Genomic DNA, 19246 nt, shown 5'->3' on the forward strand with positions numbered 1-19246 from the left:
CAGATATATAAAAAGGCCCACCTTGCCACCTTGTATATGTATAAGATTTTTAAACAAAACAAACAACATTTATGATTTATTTTTACCCAAAATCTGTTGCTCCATCAGTGTTTAATAAAAACAATCATACACTATGGGAGTAGTGAAAAGCACATTTTTGTTGAGGTGTGCCTTTAGCCCCGTTGTACCCTAAATTAAATCCAGGATAAAAATGATGGTTTAAATGTAAACCTGCATGTTTTTAAACAAGGTTTATAGTTTGGTGCACAGAATTATTAGATAAACCTTGAATTTAAGCTTAATCTTTATTGGTGCAACCAACCCTTTGTGTAGTAAGTGATTCACATGATGTTATATTTCTGTGATTTATCATCTATTAAGTGAATTGAACCATATTAATGATTATGTTTAATTAGTGTTAGTTTTACAGTTTTGAGTAATTCATTATTAAAACTGTGTAATAAAGACAATTTGACCCACTGTTCTAAAGTGAAAAGAATATCCAAATTAATTATTGATTTGTATGGCACTCATTGAGTGATTATTCAAGTTTATTCACCAGTAATTATGGCTAAGTTGCTAGTAATACAGTACTACTAAAGATATTTCTTGTGTGTTCATGCTTAATTACTTCATAATGGCTAATATTCCTGTACTATATGTTCAGTTAATCATTAACTACTGGTGGGTTGATGCTTAACTACCACATTATTATGGATCCTTAAAATATGGTGTTACCAATATTTTTTTATATAAAAAATTCATATTTATTGATATTAAATTATCATTATAGTAGAATTTTAATAAATATTAATCAATATCAGATTTTTCCAATATCTATTTTGTATTTTCCCATGGCATTTATCTATCTGTATCTTTTCCCCTTTATTCTGATATATGGCCTCCGTATTTTCCTCTGCAGGGTTGGCCGTGAGGATGCCAGCAGTCGGCAGGACATTGTCCTGAGTGGCCATTTCATTAAAGACGAACACTGTATCTTTACAAGTAGTACAAATGCCTCAGGAGAGGGTACGGTGGTCCTGGAGCCCTGTGAGGGAACAGAGACTTATGTTAACGGCAAGAGAGTGACAGAGCCCACTGTTCTCAGATCAGGTAGCTCTTCAGTTTCCAGACTAAAAACAGATTCAGTCTGATGAACAACACTTTTTTGGTGCCTGTAAGACCCAGATTGTGACTTCGTCTGTAATCTTAGGTAACCGTATCATTATGGGCAAGAGCCACGTGTTCCGTTTCAATGACCCAGAGCAAGCACGGCAAGAGAGGGAGAGGACCCCGTGTGCAGACACACCTGTGGAGCCGGTGGACTGGGCCTTTGCCCAGAGAGAGCTATTGGATAAACAAGGCATTGATATGAAACAAGAGATGGAGCAAAGGTAGCACTTCTGTCACTAGCCCTTTTGTGGTTCTAAAACAGCATGAATTTTTAGCATCCATGACAATTACATCAAAAGGCACAAACAGCCCATCTAAAAACACCAGATAAACCAAATAAAACTAGCAAACCAACCAAACTATGATTAATTCCAGGTACGATATCTAGTTTTTGTGGCTTTATTCTGATGCTTACATCATTTACAGGTTACAGGAGCTGGAGGACCAGTACCGCAAGGAGAGAGAAGAAGCAAGCAACCTTCTGGAACAGCAGAGACTGGTAAGACATTTTAGACTAGTAAGAACTTAATTAGTCTATAAGTGGTTAAAACCGGAAGAAGCTGGCAATTTAACCATATGTAACATTAACTTTTGTTTAGGACTACGAGAGTAAGCTAGAAGCTCTTCAGAGGCAGGTCAACTCCAGATATTACCCAGAAACCACAGAGGAAGAGGAGGAACCAGAAGAAGAAGGTGGGTAACATGGGTATCATCTGATTAATATATATCAAATACAGTAATAAGTTAGCAAATTTGTAGATCACTGATTTTTTTGTGTGAAAAAGTTTAGATGCTTCTGAGATATCTCATTTCAAACGGGTTCATATTTTGATCCTGCAGTGCCATGGACAAAGCGGGAGACAGAACTGGCTCTCTGGGCTTTCCGGAAATGGCGATTCTATCAGTTCACCTCTCTCAGAGACCTGCTCTGGGGAAATGCAATTTTCCTCAAGGAGGCTAATGCCATTAGTGTGGAGCTGAAAAAAAAGGTACATTGAAATCATTTTAGGTCAGCCTGATGATCATTGTATGAAATCATTGTATTACAAGTTACAGTCCAACTTTTGAAAAATTATAATTTTTTCCTTTTTTTCTCTGCAGGTTCAGTTTCAGTTTGTGCTGTTAACGGACACACTGTACTCTCCACTGCCCTCTGACCTCCTGCCCCCCAGCATAGCCAAAGACAGGGAGAAAAGGCTGTTCCCTCGCACCATTGTAGCAGTAGAGGTCCAGGACCAGAAAAATGGTGCCACACACTACTGGACCCTGGACAAACTCAGGTGCAGTGAGATTAAATATACATAATATGGCCACAAGAGTGAAGTCTTGCCCTGTAGTTATTGATCAGGGCTGCGTTCAGCCCCGACAAAACGTTGCACAACATTTTTTAAACAGAAACGGTGATGCGTTGAACACACTGTTCTGATGACGCAAGAGTTGCAACTATGGCAGCTGAGAAGGCCATTCTTTGTGTTCTTTGTGAAGAATTTTTGGAGCCTGATGAAGTCGGTATAAATATGTGTTTAATACTACAAAATATGCCCGATGTCACAGTTACTGCACTTGCCGCCCAGAACAAAAGAGAACATCCCAATCGAGTGAAGGGATTGCTGAAACTGAAATGGAAGCACACATCTTACCTAATTCAGACTAAAACACATCTATTTAGCCTCACATACTGACTTTATTTGTAGTTCATACTGTTTTAATACCCTGTATTTTCTTTCTCATTTTTAGGAAAAGCACTTAATTATACCATTGTTTATTTCTATACCAAATGTCATACACTTGCAATGAAGCTAAAAATATAAACAACTATATCATGTTGATATCCTATATTTTTACAATAAAACTTACGACAAACATGTCTTCTAATATCCTCAGTTGTTGCGTATACCGAGCTGCATTGAACACATTTGTAAATTACTTTCCTTGAACCCATTGTGTGAGTTCACTTTAATACCGCGTGCTTTATATACATGTTGCTGCTGATTGGACTGCAGTTCTGATACATCCACCAAACAAGAGAAAACGTATCTCAAACACCGGTGCACGCCGTTTCCAGGAAACATGACGTTCAACCCGGAAACCGTAGCAAAACGTTGTGCATCGTTTTGAACTTGAACGTGCCCCAGGAGTAAATGACCAATTAAAAGCAGTGACGCCGCTACTAACTACGTAGCTCATTTATTTTCAAAATGGTACGTCGCTTTTCCAGTAATTGAGCTATTTTTTACACCAGAAGTGGAAGATATCATATGAATGTAGTTCAGACTGTTCATGTAAATAAACAATTCACTGATTCCTTGTGCATCTTTGAGTTTAACAACCCTCATTGTTTTGCACTAGCTAAATACTTATCTGATTAAATGATATATCATCTGTGTATGCATTAAAAATCTTTCTTTGCTTTTTTTTGTAAACTAAATTTTTCAATTGAGTAGCTTGGCTGTATTTGAACTACTTAAAATTATGATTGGCCTGTAGCTTGTTGACATCCTCAACAGTCAAGATCTCAAACAATATCTAATTTTCTGCTCTATCAATGCTTATGCCCTTGAATTTACCTCATAGCTATGAACCATTAATTTGCATTGCTAATCAGAGGCAGGTGGTAAAAAGCATTTGATTTGACAAAAATTTAGATATGTAAATTGCAGAAAAGCAGACAGACGAAGCTTGATTCCAAAATATAATAAAGCTTTAATGTACACAGGCAGATGAACAGGACGCAACAGCGGGGAGAATAAATACACAGGGTAAACGAGGGAACTAACTAGACACAGGTGGATGAAGGTTAACTAATCAGGGACTAACAAGAACAGGTGCAGACAAGACAGAATACAATTGTGACAGATACACCATGTGCAGAATGTGTTATCAACATTTTTGCTGTTCTCCTAGAAGATAAATATTGTACATTTTAAATTCTTATAGCTACTAAAAGTTAATTTCACCTTTTAGGGGTAGACTAGTATGTTGATGATCTCAAAGCTAATAGGCTAAAGCTAATGGGGTTTAAAGTGCCCCTATTGCGCTATTTTAAAGTTTCCTAATGTTGTTTTGGAGTCTCCTACAACAGGTTTACATGCATCAAAGGTCCTCATAATATACAGTACCAGTCAAAAGTTTGGAAACATTACTATTTTTAATGCTTTTGCAAGAAGTCTCTTATGCTCATCAAGCCTGCAGTAAAAAAAAAAAAAAAAAACGGTAATATTATTATTACAATTTAAAATAATGGTTCTCTTTTTTAATATACTTTAAAATGTAATTTATTTTTGTGATGCAAAGCTGAATTTTCATCAGCAAGTACTCCAGTCTTTGGTGTCTTATGATCCTTCAGAAATCATTCTAATATGATGATTTGATACTCAGTTATTATCAATGATGGAAACAGTTGTGCTGTTTAATATATTTTTTTTGGAATACTTTTTTCAGGATTCATTGATGAGTAAAACGTTAACAGCATTTATTCATAAAAACAGCATTTATTCAAAATAAAAACATTTCTAACAATATAAATCGTTACCATCACCTTTTATCAATTTAACGCATTCTTGTTGAATTAAAGTACTAATTTCTTTAAAAAAAAATAGTTGTTCCCAAACTTTTGAACGGTAGTGTATATTGTTACAAAAGATTTCTATTCTAAATAAATACAGTTCTTTTTAACTTTTTATTCATCAAATAATCCTGAAAAAAGTATCTCAGGTTATAAAAAAATATTAAGCAGCACAACTGTTTCCAACATTGATCATAAATCAGCATATTAGAATGATTTCTGAAGGATCATAAGACACCAAAGACTGGAGTACTTGCTGATGAAAATTCAGCTTTGCATCACAAAAATAAATTACATTTTAAAGTATATTAAAAAAGAGAACCATTATTTTAAATTGTAATAATATTTCATAATATTACTGTTTTTTTTTTTTTTTTTTTTTTTTAACTGCAGGCTTGATGAGCATAAGAGACTTCTTTCAAAAGCATTAAAAATAGTAGTGTTTCCAAACTTTTGACTGGTACTGTACATTTGCACATCACCACATTTTCAGTGATTCTCAAAAGACTCGTCAGATGAATCAATCTCTCTGAATCCCATTGCCAAAACAACGTCATTTGTCCTGAGGTTTCCTACACTGTAAACTAAAGACAGTAACGAACAATGACATCGATTTTACCATATCAATGCGAGCGCAAGTCCGATGATGAAACACTGGAAGAACTAGTTATTCAACCCGAACCTCCATCACAAGGAAGACTCGAGCAGGACGTTTCTCAGTGATACACTTCTCAGTTTGAGGTACATTATGTTGCAACTGTAATTCCTCACCATCAGCATTAACATGTCCATCAACAAACTGATTATTTTACTTGTACTAATTTATTTACCGACAGTAATATAAGACAGTAATAATGTGAGTTAGCCAGTTAGCAGGAGACCTACACAATATAAAACTCAAAACTAAGTATTTTGAACACCATCTTTCAAGAGCAAGCGGTGTGCGAATCCTGCATTGAACTCCGAGATTTGAGAAGCAGTCGTCAGTAAAATAAAGGGAACACAGCAAAAGTTTAGGATTATACTGCTTGTGGTATTGTGGAGAAGATGAATTTTAAGCACTGATTCTTCACATGCTCGTCCTTTGGCATTGAAAAAAAACTGGCTTTAGCGTCACATTGTAGAGAACAGAGTCTTCTCGACATGATGCTGTCCAGTATCCACAGGAATCAGCTGCAGTGTTTGAGGTTCAAGTTTTCCCTGGTGTCTGCACACGCAATAAGTGGGTTGGCAATATGCTAATGTTTCGTCTTGACGTCACAACAAAACGGCTTATGACTCATTTGAAAAACAATAAATACGACCTCACGTTATGTCAATCACGCTTGTACACAATCAGGTTCGATTTTCTGCGTTTTTCAAATCGGTAGCAAGCATTTTGAATGGTGTTTTGACAATTCAGAACCACCGAATCACGAAAGCGAAAAAACGCATGCGATAATTTCGGACTCAGTGTGCAAGGGCCTTTAATTTTGAAAGACAATAACTTTATATACGGTGCACTTTCAGATTTAAAACCTTGCAGGATGTTTTCATTCACTTAGAGCTATGTTACACACTACATGAAAGCTCATTTTCCATAATAGGGGCCCTTTAAAAGCACGTTCAGACTTATTTTTTGTTTTGGTTTATGCTTAAAAAGTGAGCAAATAAAGAGAACATAGCAGATAAACATTACAGAGTATGTTTTGTTGCTTTTGCTGATGCTTTACTATTGCCCCTGCAGACAAAGACTGGATTTGATGAGAGAAATGTATGACCGAGCAGCAGAGGTACCCAGTACGACAGTCGAGGACTGTGATCATATGATGTCCGGCGGTGACCCCTTCTATGACCGCTTTCCATGGTTCCGACTGGTTGGTCGGTAAGTAATCAATAAGTCAAGCACAATCTGTATGCTGTGCAACTCTAAAGTGTCAAGTGGATGCTGGTTTTTCCACTGTACAAGACTGGAAACTGCCTATGATTTGCACTATTCCTTCACTTTTGAGTGGAATGGCAAGCTATGTGCAGGCTTCGTTCAGTGAGCAATTTTGCACAGATTTTTCAATATTCAGACAATCCAAATGCTAAACCTAAGCTTGAACACTCCTTACCAAACACACTAGATCATTAGCCGAACACAGATTTGGAGACTCATGGCTGGGTTTATGCTGGCATACAACAATGCCTTACATGTGAGCAAGTGTGTGCACGTGTGTTGTACTAACCCAGTTCCCGTGTCTCCGGCTGCACCAGCACTCCCATTCTCAACACGTGCATGAGCGAGCGCATGAGTGACCTTACCCTCTCCCCCACCCTCTCCGACCCCGACTCTGACATAACCGAGCTTGCCGATGAGCGGCATTATGGGAAAGTCGAGGTGGAGGATGAGGAGTTGGAGGACCTGGACGATGAGATCTTTTTGGAGGACCCTGGCTCAGAGCTTGGGAGAGAGGAGGAGGAGGAGGAGGATGGTGTGGGGGAGCACTGCCCACGTGTCAGCGATGGCCAGGACCCCTTTTACGACCGCTGGCCTCTGTTCAGTTTAGTGGGAAGGTTGGTGAGGTTTCAGGAGCATGCTGTCAGAGGAAACTAGCTCTTTCACACTGAGACACAGACAACAGGGTCTGTTACAAGAAGCTCCTACCAGGGCATCAAACACATGAACAGCACCGGCAAGGGTCACAATATCTGTTGCCAAGATTGATTAAATAAATAAATAACAATGGCATTATGTCAACAATATACATATCCATTTATTAATAAAACTAGTCCAAAAATAATAACAATTCACAGTTCTCTAGATCACATGATTTGAGTTTGAAAGTGTAAAACTGTTGGCCTGATCTGAAGGAAATTTTAATGCCTCTTTCTACATGTTTTGGACAACAACCCTTTTACCTTTTTCCTATGCATTGATATTCTAATATTGTGGCATACAGTGTTGAATAGGCCATTTCAATGGTATTTGAAGTGTTCAGTAACTGAATGAGAGGAAACCGAACAAAAGGAATAGCAAAGTGAAGATACTTCCTGTGAAAATCACAGTAGACTACTGGTGACAGATCCCTAATGGATGTTTATCGTTACAAGGGGCAACTTTTTCGCGTTTGAAGTAATTTGAACATGGGTGGCTCTACATTACTGAATTAATATGCAAGTGTTTAAAATGCCAATCACATCAATTCTGCCCTGTTTTGAAAGATACGGCATTGAATGGCAGCATAATACATTTTTGTCTGCTCTTTTCTGAAATGAAATTGGCATTCTCTGCAGAATTTCGCTGTTTCTGTGATCAGTATAAATCAGCAGATTGTTTTTTTCTGAAGAGCTACAGCGCTCAAGATGAAAGAGCTGGTTTCGACTACAGCAGTTTCAATCAGGCATGCCAGAGCTAAAATTTGTATCGGGTTTTGGATTGGCTCTCACACTCTCACTTCCTTGCACACATGCAACATACAAGATTTGTGACGTGTGTTGACTTTGATTTCTCTTTTAAGTTGATGGCGATCAAATTCATGTATGTTAATGTCATTTCAGTTTTTTGCTTTCCAGTTTGCATTTGGCCCAACAAGCCAAATTTGGAGTTTATTTTCTCACTAAACATTTTGTTTATCTGAGCATGCTGTATTTGCGCCTCACCAATCTTGTTGTAAGCTCCTCCCCTCTGGCCACGCCTCCTGCCACTCTTGACCCCTGCCTGTCAAGCTTCGTCCAGCAATACATTGGGATCAAGAGGGTAGATCTGAAGTGAATTATTGAATTTGTTGGCCAATCTGTCACCAAACTTGACTGCATACAATGTCAGGGATTTCATAGACACATTATTGTGACATTGAATTGTAGTTAATCCTTCAATCAGTTACTGAAACATCAATAAAATCTAGATGTGTGACAGTGCAAATCTTCACCTGTGACTTGACAATTAAGACAATCAATCAGTCAAAAGTTATAGTGTAAAGTAGCTTGTGGTGCAGTTCTCCTCTATATGCATGTTCTTGAAACACTTCACCAAACTCCACAGAGACCAAAACCCTCGCTATCACCGCTTTCTGTATCATTTTATGAGAATGGGGGCTATAATAAAGTATTCACAGATGAGCCGCAGACCTACAGGGCACTTTTAAGCTATCGCTGGAGCAGCTTCTTGTTTGGTTGCTTTTTTTGTGTCTGATGTTGTGTTGTCTAGTGGCAGTGTGGCTGAGTTGATCTTCACTGACATTTTTTCCCAACTTCTTTTTCCATTAATTTTAACCCTCTTTTTTCTTTTTACCTTTCTCAATACCCTCTTCTTTCTTCGGCTCTCCACCTTTTTCTCTCATAGGGCATTTGTGTATCTGAGTAATCTGCTGTACCCTGTGCCATTGGTGCACCGTGTGGCCATTGTAAGTGAGAAAGGCGAGGTCAAGGGGTTCCTCCGAGTTGCAGTACAAGCCATATCAGGTAAGATCATCTTCATGATGCTTTGACAAATCTATTTTGATCAGATTCCAAACAGAAATTAAACTGACTGGAAATAAAATTAACGGGAAATAAAATTGATTAATCAATATTGTTCAAAGTGTTTTTTTTTTTTTTTTTTTAAAGTAGTACTACAAGGCTCAGTATTCAGACCGATTATGTTTTCTTATTTCATTGGTTAATTCCTTGTGTTTTATGAATATAGGATTTTGTTTTATTTTGTTTCTCATAATTTGTTGCCTCTGGTCCTAATTATGTTTAGATGTGTTTTGTATCTCACCAAAATGATATACAAAACATAAATAAATTAAATATAAATAAATATTAAAATGTTGATAACATATAATCATGTACAAACAAAGTTTTCTGGTCCCTGTATACAGATCAGCCCTCCAAAATCTCTGGGCCCCCTGTACTTTTCCCCTGTACTGATTAAATGTTCAGCCATAATCTTTTATTTCTTGTCACAGCCGACGAAGAAGCTCCTGATTATGGCTCCGGTGTGAGACAATCAGGAACTGCTAAGATTTCATTTGAGGATCAACAATTTGAGAAGGTTGGTTGTGTCATTTTATGTAACTGTTCATTCTCACAATTATTATCTCAATATTTGAGTAGGGCTTTGGACGTTCAGGCATTAAATTGTTTTCATAGAAGGTGAGACACCATCAAGAGTAAAACCATCAACCTTTTCTCTCTGCTCAGTTCCAGACAGAAACATGCAGCGCTGGGACAAACACATCTCAAGAGGAGCTGCGCATCGTAGAAGGAGAAGGACAAAACTCAGAGACGGGGCTTGATGCTGATGAGGTCAACAACAACACCTGTGCAGGTAATAAGTAAAAAAAAAAAAAAATCATATTCATTTATTGATTAGAGATTGATATACATTTTGCACAATGTATTATGATGAATTTATGCATGCCTCAACATAAAATAAAATGCCAAATAATCATGCTGTGATAATTCACTGTTAAAGTAGTGGTATATGTGTAAATAGTGACTTGCACAAGATAAGAGTCAGCAAGTGTTTGTATTCTAATCTGATCTTTTTTCTCATGCATTGCTCCATCTAGCCTCTCCTGATGTTCCTAACAGTCCTCTGAAGGGTTTTCTGGAATGTCCTCTTGATGTGGCTCAGGAAAAATCATTTCAGCACTTAAAAATCGGCAGCAACTTCACCTTTAGGGTCACAGTGCTTCAGGCCTCCAGTATCTCTGCTGAGTATGCAGATATCTTCTGCCAGTTCAAGTGAGTAGATGTATTCCAAGTAATTGGTGTTCATTCATAGATTTATCAGGGCTTTCCATAAAAAAAAAAGTGCTGCACATTGTTGTAGCTGACAGATTTTATGGTTAGAAAGGCAAACACTTATGCAGATTATGCATGTTTCTGCCACAGTGTTTTAGACAAACGCTTTAAAAAAAAAAATTAACATTTTTTTGTGAAAGTTGCCACTCGAAAATAACATTCCCTCTCAGTTTTTAATGGGATTGACGCTTCTGCAAACACTGATCCAAGAAACTTGCAAGACATCTGATGCAATCTTGTCTCAGCCACCCTGTCTTTTTCCAGCTTTATTCATAGGCATGACGAGGCATTTTCCACTGAGCCATTAAAGAATACCGGCCGAGGGCCTCCTCTGGGATTCTACCATGTACAAAATGTAATCACAACCTTTGTGCCATCAAGTAATTCAACCGTATTTCAGATTTTAGAAATAAAGCAAACATAAATTATTTATGTGCGGTTTGCTACTATTGCAGATATCCGTAGAGGTCACCAAGTCTTTTGTGGAATACATCAAGAGTCAGCCAATCGTTTTTGAGGTATTTGGCCACTTCCAGAAACAGCCCTTCCCTCCTCTCTGTAAGGACTTGATTAGGTGAGCAACTTTTTTTTTAGATTATTATTATTTATTTATTTATTTATTTTTAGTCACCTAAAATGTCAACTAAAATCTTCCCTCCTTATAGTTCATTACGTCCAACAAGAAGGCAGTTCCCTAGGATTATGCCTTTGTCAAAGCCAGGTGAGTTGATATTTTGACTAATTTCTTGACCATATCTTGTGGTCTGTCCATGTCTGAGCTCTGCCTCTGTCTCCCCCCAGTGCCTGCCACAAAACTGAGCACACTCACACGCTCCACCGCTGGCCCCTGTCACTGCAAATATGACCTTATGGCATTCTTTGAGATCTGTGAGCTGGAGGCCAACGGGGAGTGAGTATCTGATAAACTCATGACTTGTAGGATATCAGTGCCTAGTAAGTTACTCATTGAAGCCTGTATGTATGGTAGTTTATTCATATGTTATGTAACCCTTGTACCTGTTTGTGTACTTTCTTAGCTACATCCCAGCTGTTGTTGATCACAGGGGTGGAATGCCCTGCCATGGTACATTCCTGTTGCACCAGGTAAACATGCATCCATCTTTCTGTCCCTAACAACTCAATGAATGGTAATACAGATGATATATTATTTACACTACCGTTCAAAAGTTTGTTGTTGTTAAGATTTTTTTTTTTAAATAAGTTCACCAAGGCTGCATTTAATTGATCAAAAATTAATAAAAACAGTAATATCGTAATAGTATTACAATTTATACTGTTTTGTATTTGAATATATATAAAACATTTGATTTATTCATGTGATGTCAAAGCTGAATTTTCAGCAGCCATTATTCCAGTCTTCAGTGTCACATGATCCTTCAGAAATCATTCTAATATACCGATTTGGATAATATTTCATATTATCAATGTTAAAAACATTATCTGTGTTAGCGCAGCTTAATATTTTTGTGTAAACGGTGATACTTGTTTCAAGATTCTGAATTTATTTGAATTTGAATAATTTAAATTTATTTGAAATAGAAATATATCCTTAATACAGTACATCCTTGCTGAATCCTTACAGACTTACAGACCCCAAAGGTTTGAACAATAGTATAGTTTGAAATTGAAATGAGAGATTTGCGATTTTCACCTTTGACACATTTTCCACAGGGCATCCAAAGGAGAATTACAGTCACTATAGCCCATGAAACCGGCAACGATATTGAGTGGAAGGAGGTTAAAGAGCTCGTCATAGGTTAGAAAATGCGACTTTTTTTTCTCTCTCTCTCTTAAAAAAATTATTTATCAGAATTTCTGGCTTCTATCGCATTAAATGCCAGCTGGCATTGAGGACAAATGAAGATGTTATTATAGCGAATGTTCAGGTAGTGTTTCAGATTACTCAGCATCACATCTGTTCTTTTTTAGGGCGCATCCGTAACACACCCGAGGCAGATGAGACTATCATTGACCCCAACATCCTGTCCCTCAACATCCTGTCTTCAAGCTACATACGACCATCTTATGATGACAGGTACACCACTGATATGTAAAGTGAGATCCTTCCTCCAGTACCTCTAAATAATAAAATGTTTTCAAAAATTTGAATTAGCAATGTTAGCAATACCAAAATATTTAAACAATGTGTGTGAATCAATTACAGTTTTTTTAAAATTACTAATTCAAGTGTTAACAACACTAAAACTTCATAACTTTGATGTTAATTGAAACAAAGTATTTCAATTAATTATATTCTTAATATTCAAATTTATTGATTTTTATATATATATCAATTAATAAATAACAACATTGTAATTCACTAACATGGTAATTTAATGTTTCCTGTCAGAGTGTCATTGGGAATTGACCATAGGTATGCTTTTTTTACCCTTCAGTATACAGTACAGTTTTTTTAATTATTGTAACCCATCTTAAGCCTTCAAAATTGCTCAAATAAAGAAAAAAATTAAGCACTGATATAATTCACTAAGCCGTTTCCTACTTTTCAGGACATTTTACCGCTTTGAGGCAGCATGGGATAGCTCCATGCACAACTCCCTTCTGCTGAACCGTGTCACTCCATATGGAGAGAAAATTTACATCACCCTCTCTGCCTATCTTGAGGTGAGGAAAACTCACCTTTTCCCACAATAAAGTTATCAAATTATGACATTTAATCAATGTGGTATATTTTGGAACTCATCAAAAGCAATATCAACACAATCACAAGTATAGCTTTTTTTCATTTTTATAGTGAATTCAAATGTTTGCCTATTAGTTGGTTATGAGATGTTCCACTAAGTTTTTGCTATAATTTTAGATGGAGAACTGCACTCAGCCCACTGTCATCACTAAGGATTTTTGCATGGTGTTCTACTCCAGAGACGCTAAACTTCCTGCGTCTCGCTCCATTCGAAACCTCTTCAGCACTGGTGCCTTTAGGCCATCTGAGAGGTGAGGAAAGTTTGCTTGCCTCTTTCTGCAGTCGAGTAAATTGCAACCAATGCACCATTTAGAAGCTTTAATGCTCAAGACTTGATATTTGAAACCAGTTTTTCACTTGAATTATCACCACAATAGCAGAATTAAATGTTTTGTTAAACACTACGGTGGTCTTTTGTGTCTCAGTAACCGTGTGACTGGAGTGTACGAATTAAGCCTCTGCCATTTGGCTGACATTGGAAGTCCTGGTAAGTTATCGTGTACAAACTCAGACATATAACCTCATTTTCATATATTTATATATTCATATATTTGTAGATTTAACTTGTCGTTTGTTTCTTTTTTTTGTTCCACTTTGACCATGATGGTGCAGGTATGCAGAGGAGGCGCAGACGGGTGCTGGACACCTCAGTGGCGTATGTGCGTGGAGAAGAGAACCTTGCTGGTTGGAGGCCCCGCAGTGATAGCCTCATCCTGGACCACCAGTGGGAGCTGGAAAAACTTAGCCTCCTACAAGAGGTACAATATGGTCCATCTGAATGTTTAAGGGCTTTTAATCTTGGCTATAATCTGACTTTTGTTTTCTTTCAGTCAAGTGCATGACTCTGAGGTGTGTGTTTGTTTACAGGTGGAGAAGACCAGGCATTACCTTCTGCTGAGAGAGAAGCTAGAAGCATCTCTGCTGCTGGGACAGGACTCTTTCTGTGGCAAAGACCTTATGGACTCACCTAAGGCCTCCAGCCCCCTGATCAGCCCGGTAGTCAGTCTGGGTCTGGACAGTCCCAACGAGAGGCAAAGGGAGCTGGCTGCCAAGGTGATCGTCTGCAGCTACATATCTACATAATGTCACACTAATAGCCTATTTCCACAAGTCCAGTTTGACTAAAAAAATATTTGCCAATACTGTTTTGCAACTCCGCAAACACTGCAAAAATTACTTAATTACTCTTATTTTCAGTAAAATATCATCTCCCAAACAAGACAAATTTATTTGAGAAGCAAAATCGCATAGATGGATGGCTAGATAAAAATGTTTTTATTACTGTTACTGTTATATTAAATGTATTTTATTCCTATTTTTCCTGTTTTTTTCTCTCTTCAGTGTGTGCGACTGCTCATGCACACCTTCAACAGGCAGTACAGCCAGGTGAGCAGCAGTCTCAGTGAGAGCAAGGTGAGCATTTACTGCCATAGTGTCCATACAGACCTTGCCTCATTCTCTCGCCCGTGCAGACCAGATATCTCTCTCTCTCTTTCTCCCTATATCTCTCTTTCTCATTTAGCAGTCCTTTTGTCATTTAAAGAGAATTTGTGTTCACTTCACTTCTCTCGTTTACTCATTTAGAGTAGAGCAGCATGATTAGTGTAATAGATGCTTTAAGGGTAAGCATGGCATTTTCTGGAATATGATGTGAGACACTTTAATGTGTTGCCCACTTTATCATTTGGTGGTGCTTTATTTTTTTTTAAGCTGTCAGAGATGTCCGCATCCTTTTTAAGAGATGGTTCTTCTTCACCTCTGAGCACTCTGACACCCTCCTCCACCTGCCCATCACTGGTGGACAGTCACTATGGCAATCCAGACCTCAGGTCAGTGTATTTTCAACACAAAACCCAGAGTCCCCTTGTAATATGATTAGGGCTGGAACAACGCATCGACATAATCGATTACGTTGATTATACACTGTTTATGTTCATTCCTAATCCCCTGTCATGTTTCACACAAAACAAAACAAAACTATGGCAAGTATGGCTGTGCCGCTTTATACGAGCCTGCACATTTTTAGGATTTGCAAGAACTTTCAGCAACAGTATCAAAAATGGCAATGTCCATAACATTGGGACGTTTTATCACAATTAACAGCATGTTATTAAAAAAACGAGTCCAATCGAGGCGTGAGTTCATCAGATATAAACAACCAACAAGGACTTTAAATGCTTAGTAACCGAGAGCAGTCCGTTTAAGCGCCTCGCAGCTCACACCCAATGCAGCTCTGGTGGATCTGCGGATAAACGCAAATCATTTATCTGACTCAGTGAGTCAACTTAACCCATCATGATTATGCAGTTAACTGTAGTTCTCAAATTAGATGACGTGTCAGACAACTAGTCCAGTGCGGTTCTGTTCATTCAGTGCGGATTAGTCGAGAATGTGGTTGTGAGTCCTGAAAATGTGCCAGTTCCATTTATAGAATGGGGTTGTCACACTTGTAAAAAAAAAAATGACCGAAACTGTGTTAGGCAGCGCTACCATACTAGCCATAAGCATCTGCTGTAGAGTTTTGTTTTGGGTGAAAAAATACAGGGGACTAGGGATGAACATAAATGGTGTGTAATCGACGTGATTACTTCGACACGTTGTTCCAGCCCTAAATATGATCACAGTATGTCTAATACGAGTTCTCTGAGAATCAGATTATGTACTGTCTGTTCACTCTCAAAACACCTTAAATACATTATTTCTAACAGGACTTTCTTGTTCTGTGTGATTTTACAGAGGAGCTGAGGCTAACTCGGGTGCCTCTAGCCCTGATCTCGACCCCTTCAGCCCCATAGAGAGAAAACACAGGAGCTGTGCCTTCATCCCGAACATCCAGGAGATTCGTGTCAGGTAGCACCCCAAACAGTCTGTTTAATTTAACTTGACTTTTTGAGGGATCTGACTTGATCTGAGGGGGTAAAAAGCAAGGGAAAAAAGCCCCGCCTCCACTCACTCACACCAGCTCAGAGATCCACTCGCTCAACGGAAGTAAACGCTGCACAATAGAATCGCTCTTTACAACGTCGGACACATAACTGTAATTAATATGATTAGCCTTTTGCTTGACTATGTCATCAAACAGCTAATAATGTGTTGCTAACGTTACACAAACCATGTTTCCGTTCGCTATCTCAAGAGTCAGACAGCTGCCTTCTAATAATCAGCATCCTTAGAAACGCTTTGAACAACTCCGAACTCCAGTGGAGAAAGGCATAGAGTTCATGATAACATCGTAATATACATTATATACATAATTCACCCTGCTATATTGCTAAATGTACCTGATTTTTCATATCAACAGAAAAATTAACCAGAATAACCTAGCTTCTCTTGAGACTCCTCTGCTTCAGAGAATAGTTAATGATATGCTAAAGCCCCACCCCCCTCGTGACGTGATTGGTTACAAGGTAGTCTGTGACGATTTCAAACTGCGTTTTTGAGACTGTCTTTGGTTCACTGCAGTTTTAAGGTGAAAATACTCAGCAATGGTGTTGACTTATGAATTTGCACATGGTTTGCATTAAAACATATTAAAAACACCACATAGACATTTAAACAATGTTAAAAACTTGGTTTTTACCACAGGGTGTCTTTAAATCATTGCTATATCTATATCTATTCAACTATCTGTACAAATTAATCAGATTGATCACTTGCAAAATGACCTAAAGATCAATTAGAAAAACAAACCAGATTTGTACGCAGTTTGAACAAAGCCTGTGTAATACATTTTTCCATCCAGTTTTACAACAGAAGTAGTACTCGTATGAGTAAAATAATGTACACTCACATTAGAGTCATACAGTATCAGTAGCCGGGAAACCATTTTTTACATAGTGGCTGCCATGTTGAGATCACATGACATGATCACATGTTTCTTTTATCTCTTTAATTGTCCCAATGGACCCTTTTCACTTTTCCAGGGTTCTTAAAACTGGAAGTTGTCAAAAATATAACTTATTTGCTCTAGTAACAAAAGAAAAATCCATGATAGTTTTAAGTTTATATGACTTTATAAAAAATATTGAGAGATTGATTACGTTTGTCAGAAGTGAGAAAGTTGCCGTCACTTTCTCAGCCGTTGTATAATAAACACTCGTATAGCAGTGTTAACTACTTTTCAGTAATTTAATGACAAGGTAATATAACACAATAGTGTTATAAATGTAAATTCAATTTCATAAAAATGTTTAAAAAAAAAATCTTATGAAAAAGGGTCCATATTGTACACTTTCAGTTGCAAAATGAATAAAATATGCATGCAAATATTTCTACAATGGTACTGATAACTGAAACTTTTGCTTATGTATGACGTTGCATCCGCACCACTAGGTGTCAGTATAAAGTCCAAGACCACTGTTGAATTGTATAATGAAACATATATGTACTTTAGTGCTAACTGTTCTTTTAAAGTTGCACTAAAGACAATTAAATATATTTACAGCAAGTAGAAAAACTCACTGTCCTTAACTTTTCTTTTAACATCCTAATGTATCATGTTATTGATTGCCCTGCAAATAATTTGTTATATATCTGTTATAATATTTCCTATGACTGCAGCCCAATTGTGTCAAAGAAAGGCTATCTACACTTTCTTGAGCCACACACCAGTGGCTGGGTGAAGCGGTACATCGTGGTGCGACGGCCTTACGTCTACCTGTACCGCAGTGAGAGAGACTGCGTGGAGAGAGCCGTCATCAACCTGTCCTCTGCTCAGGTGGAGTACAGCGAAGATAAGCAGACCATGCTGAGGGTAAGAGCCATTTATTCCTCATCTAATGGCATTATACACATGATTACTGAGGAAAGTTGTCAGCTAGCTATAGCTGTCTAGCTTTTTGTCAACTGATTTTGTCAACCCATGTGATGTTTTGTTTCCAGGCTCCTAACACTTTTTCAGTATGCACTGAGCACCGCAGCATTCTCCTCCAAGCAGGCAATGACAAAGAGATGCATGACTGGTTGTACGCATTCAACCCACTGCTGGCAGGAACTATCAGGTATTCAAAATAAATTCAGTGATTTCCTTTCCTTTAGCACAGTCACAACACCACATATAAAGTCTTCGTTCAATAATGGTCTCTCTTTAATTTTATGTAACAGTGCTTCTCAACTAATTTTGCTTTAGGATTTTTAAGATTTTACATTGAACATTAAGTAGCAACCCAAAACAATAACAAATTTCTTTATAAAGCAAAAAATAAACAAAAAATGCCCTTAACTTTTCCCCCGCCATTGATAGAATTATCCGTCGTTTGTGAGAAAATGATTCCCCTACATTGACAGAATTTTCACTGTTATACGGTAGGGGGCGCTATTACGCATCTTCTGAAAGAGTACTGAATCTCCTGATCAAAACACATGCGAAGAAGATGCAGAAACAAGCGATATCTATGTAGTTATATGCTTATGTAAAATAACACAATCATTAACATATAAGCATATAAATCAAAACTGCCTAATGTTACTGAATGAAACGTCGACCCAGGACGAGGGATAGGACTGTGCAACCCACTGTGCAAGGGGTGTTGTGTACACGATCTACTCAATCTGTGTTTTGATTTATCGTTCTGAATCTGATCTGGATATAGTCTTTAACAAAAACGTGATTTTAAAGGTACAATATGTACGAATTTTGCATTAAAATATCCCATAATCTCAAGGCCAGTGTTATATATTTTGTTAAGTTGATTACTTACAATATTCCAAATGTTTCCAACTATTTTTAAATCGTGAGAAAATTGCGATTTTAACCAAGGAAACGGGGCGTTAGAGCAGGGGGGAGCTGGGAGTCGCCAGTCAATTGCGTCATATCCGCGTTACCCTCAGTTTCCGCTCGTACTGCGTGGAGTCCTTGACAAATGCGGAAATTGTAGTTGTAGCGTCTATCAAGCAACAAACGTTAGCTTGTTTCTTGCTGTCGTTATGGAACACAATTATTCTTTACCGATTTCTGCTGGTTCTGTCGACAAAGCATGCTTAATTTAATATTTTCCAAATGTAGCATTCGGTAATAGTTATGTTTATGT

The 19246-nt window shown here is 37.7% G+C and overlaps 1 protein-coding gene across 14 annotated transcripts in view; it reads left to right on the plus strand.

Annotated features, from left to right (window-relative positions):
- Positions 1 to 19246, plus strand: part of kif1ab (kinesin family member 1Ab) — a 35083-nt gene that overhangs the window by 11228 nt on the left and 4609 nt on the right. For 5 of the 14 annotated variants that reach the window (XM_084412338.1, XM_084412340.1, XM_084412342.1 and 2 more), the window contains 29 exons: positions 923 to 1113; positions 1214 to 1394; positions 1600 to 1672; positions 1773 to 1866; positions 2014 to 2162; positions 2275 to 2453; positions 6465 to 6602; positions 9045 to 9163; positions 9652 to 9737; positions 9887 to 10013; positions 10258 to 10432; positions 10757 to 10847; positions 10948 to 11066; positions 11158 to 11213; positions 11294 to 11402; positions 11530 to 11596; positions 12185 to 12269; positions 12443 to 12548; positions 12864 to 12887; positions 13024 to 13138; positions 13335 to 13468; positions 13643 to 13704; positions 13830 to 13975; positions 14085 to 14270; positions 14559 to 14630; positions 14928 to 15046; positions 15954 to 16067; positions 17778 to 17970; positions 18099 to 18217. In XM_084412338.1, coding sequence (XP_084268464.1) covers positions 923 to 1113; positions 1214 to 1394; positions 1600 to 1672; positions 1773 to 1866; positions 2014 to 2162; positions 2275 to 2453; positions 6465 to 6602; positions 9045 to 9163; positions 9652 to 9737; positions 9887 to 10013; positions 10258 to 10432; positions 10757 to 10847; positions 10948 to 11066; positions 11158 to 11213; positions 11294 to 11402; positions 11530 to 11596; positions 12185 to 12269; positions 12443 to 12548; positions 12864 to 12887; positions 13024 to 13138; positions 13335 to 13468; positions 13643 to 13704; positions 13830 to 13975; positions 14085 to 14270; positions 14559 to 14630; positions 14928 to 15046; positions 15954 to 16067; positions 17778 to 17970; positions 18099 to 18217 — 3429 coding nt within the window. Of the gene's footprint in view, positions 1 to 922; positions 1114 to 1213; positions 1395 to 1599; positions 1673 to 1772; positions 1867 to 2013; positions 2163 to 2274; positions 2454 to 6464; positions 6603 to 6976; positions 7277 to 9044; positions 9164 to 9651; positions 9738 to 9886; positions 10014 to 10257; positions 10433 to 10756; positions 10848 to 10947; positions 11067 to 11157; positions 11214 to 11293; positions 11403 to 11529; positions 11597 to 12184; positions 12270 to 12442; positions 12549 to 12863; positions 12888 to 13023; positions 13139 to 13334; positions 13469 to 13642; positions 13705 to 13829; positions 13976 to 14084; positions 14271 to 14558; positions 14631 to 14927; positions 15047 to 15953; positions 16068 to 17777; positions 17971 to 18098; positions 18218 to 19246 lie in introns of all 14 variants that reach the window. The other 9 variants (XM_084412330.1, XM_084412337.1, XM_084412343.1 and 6 more) reach the window with 3 other exon arrangements.

This window comes from Rutilus rutilus (assembly GCF_951802725.1).
Source record: "Rutilus rutilus genome assembly, chromosome: 6".
Classification (NCBI taxonomy): Eukaryota; Metazoa; Chordata; class Actinopteri; order Cypriniformes; family Leuciscidae; genus Rutilus; species Rutilus rutilus.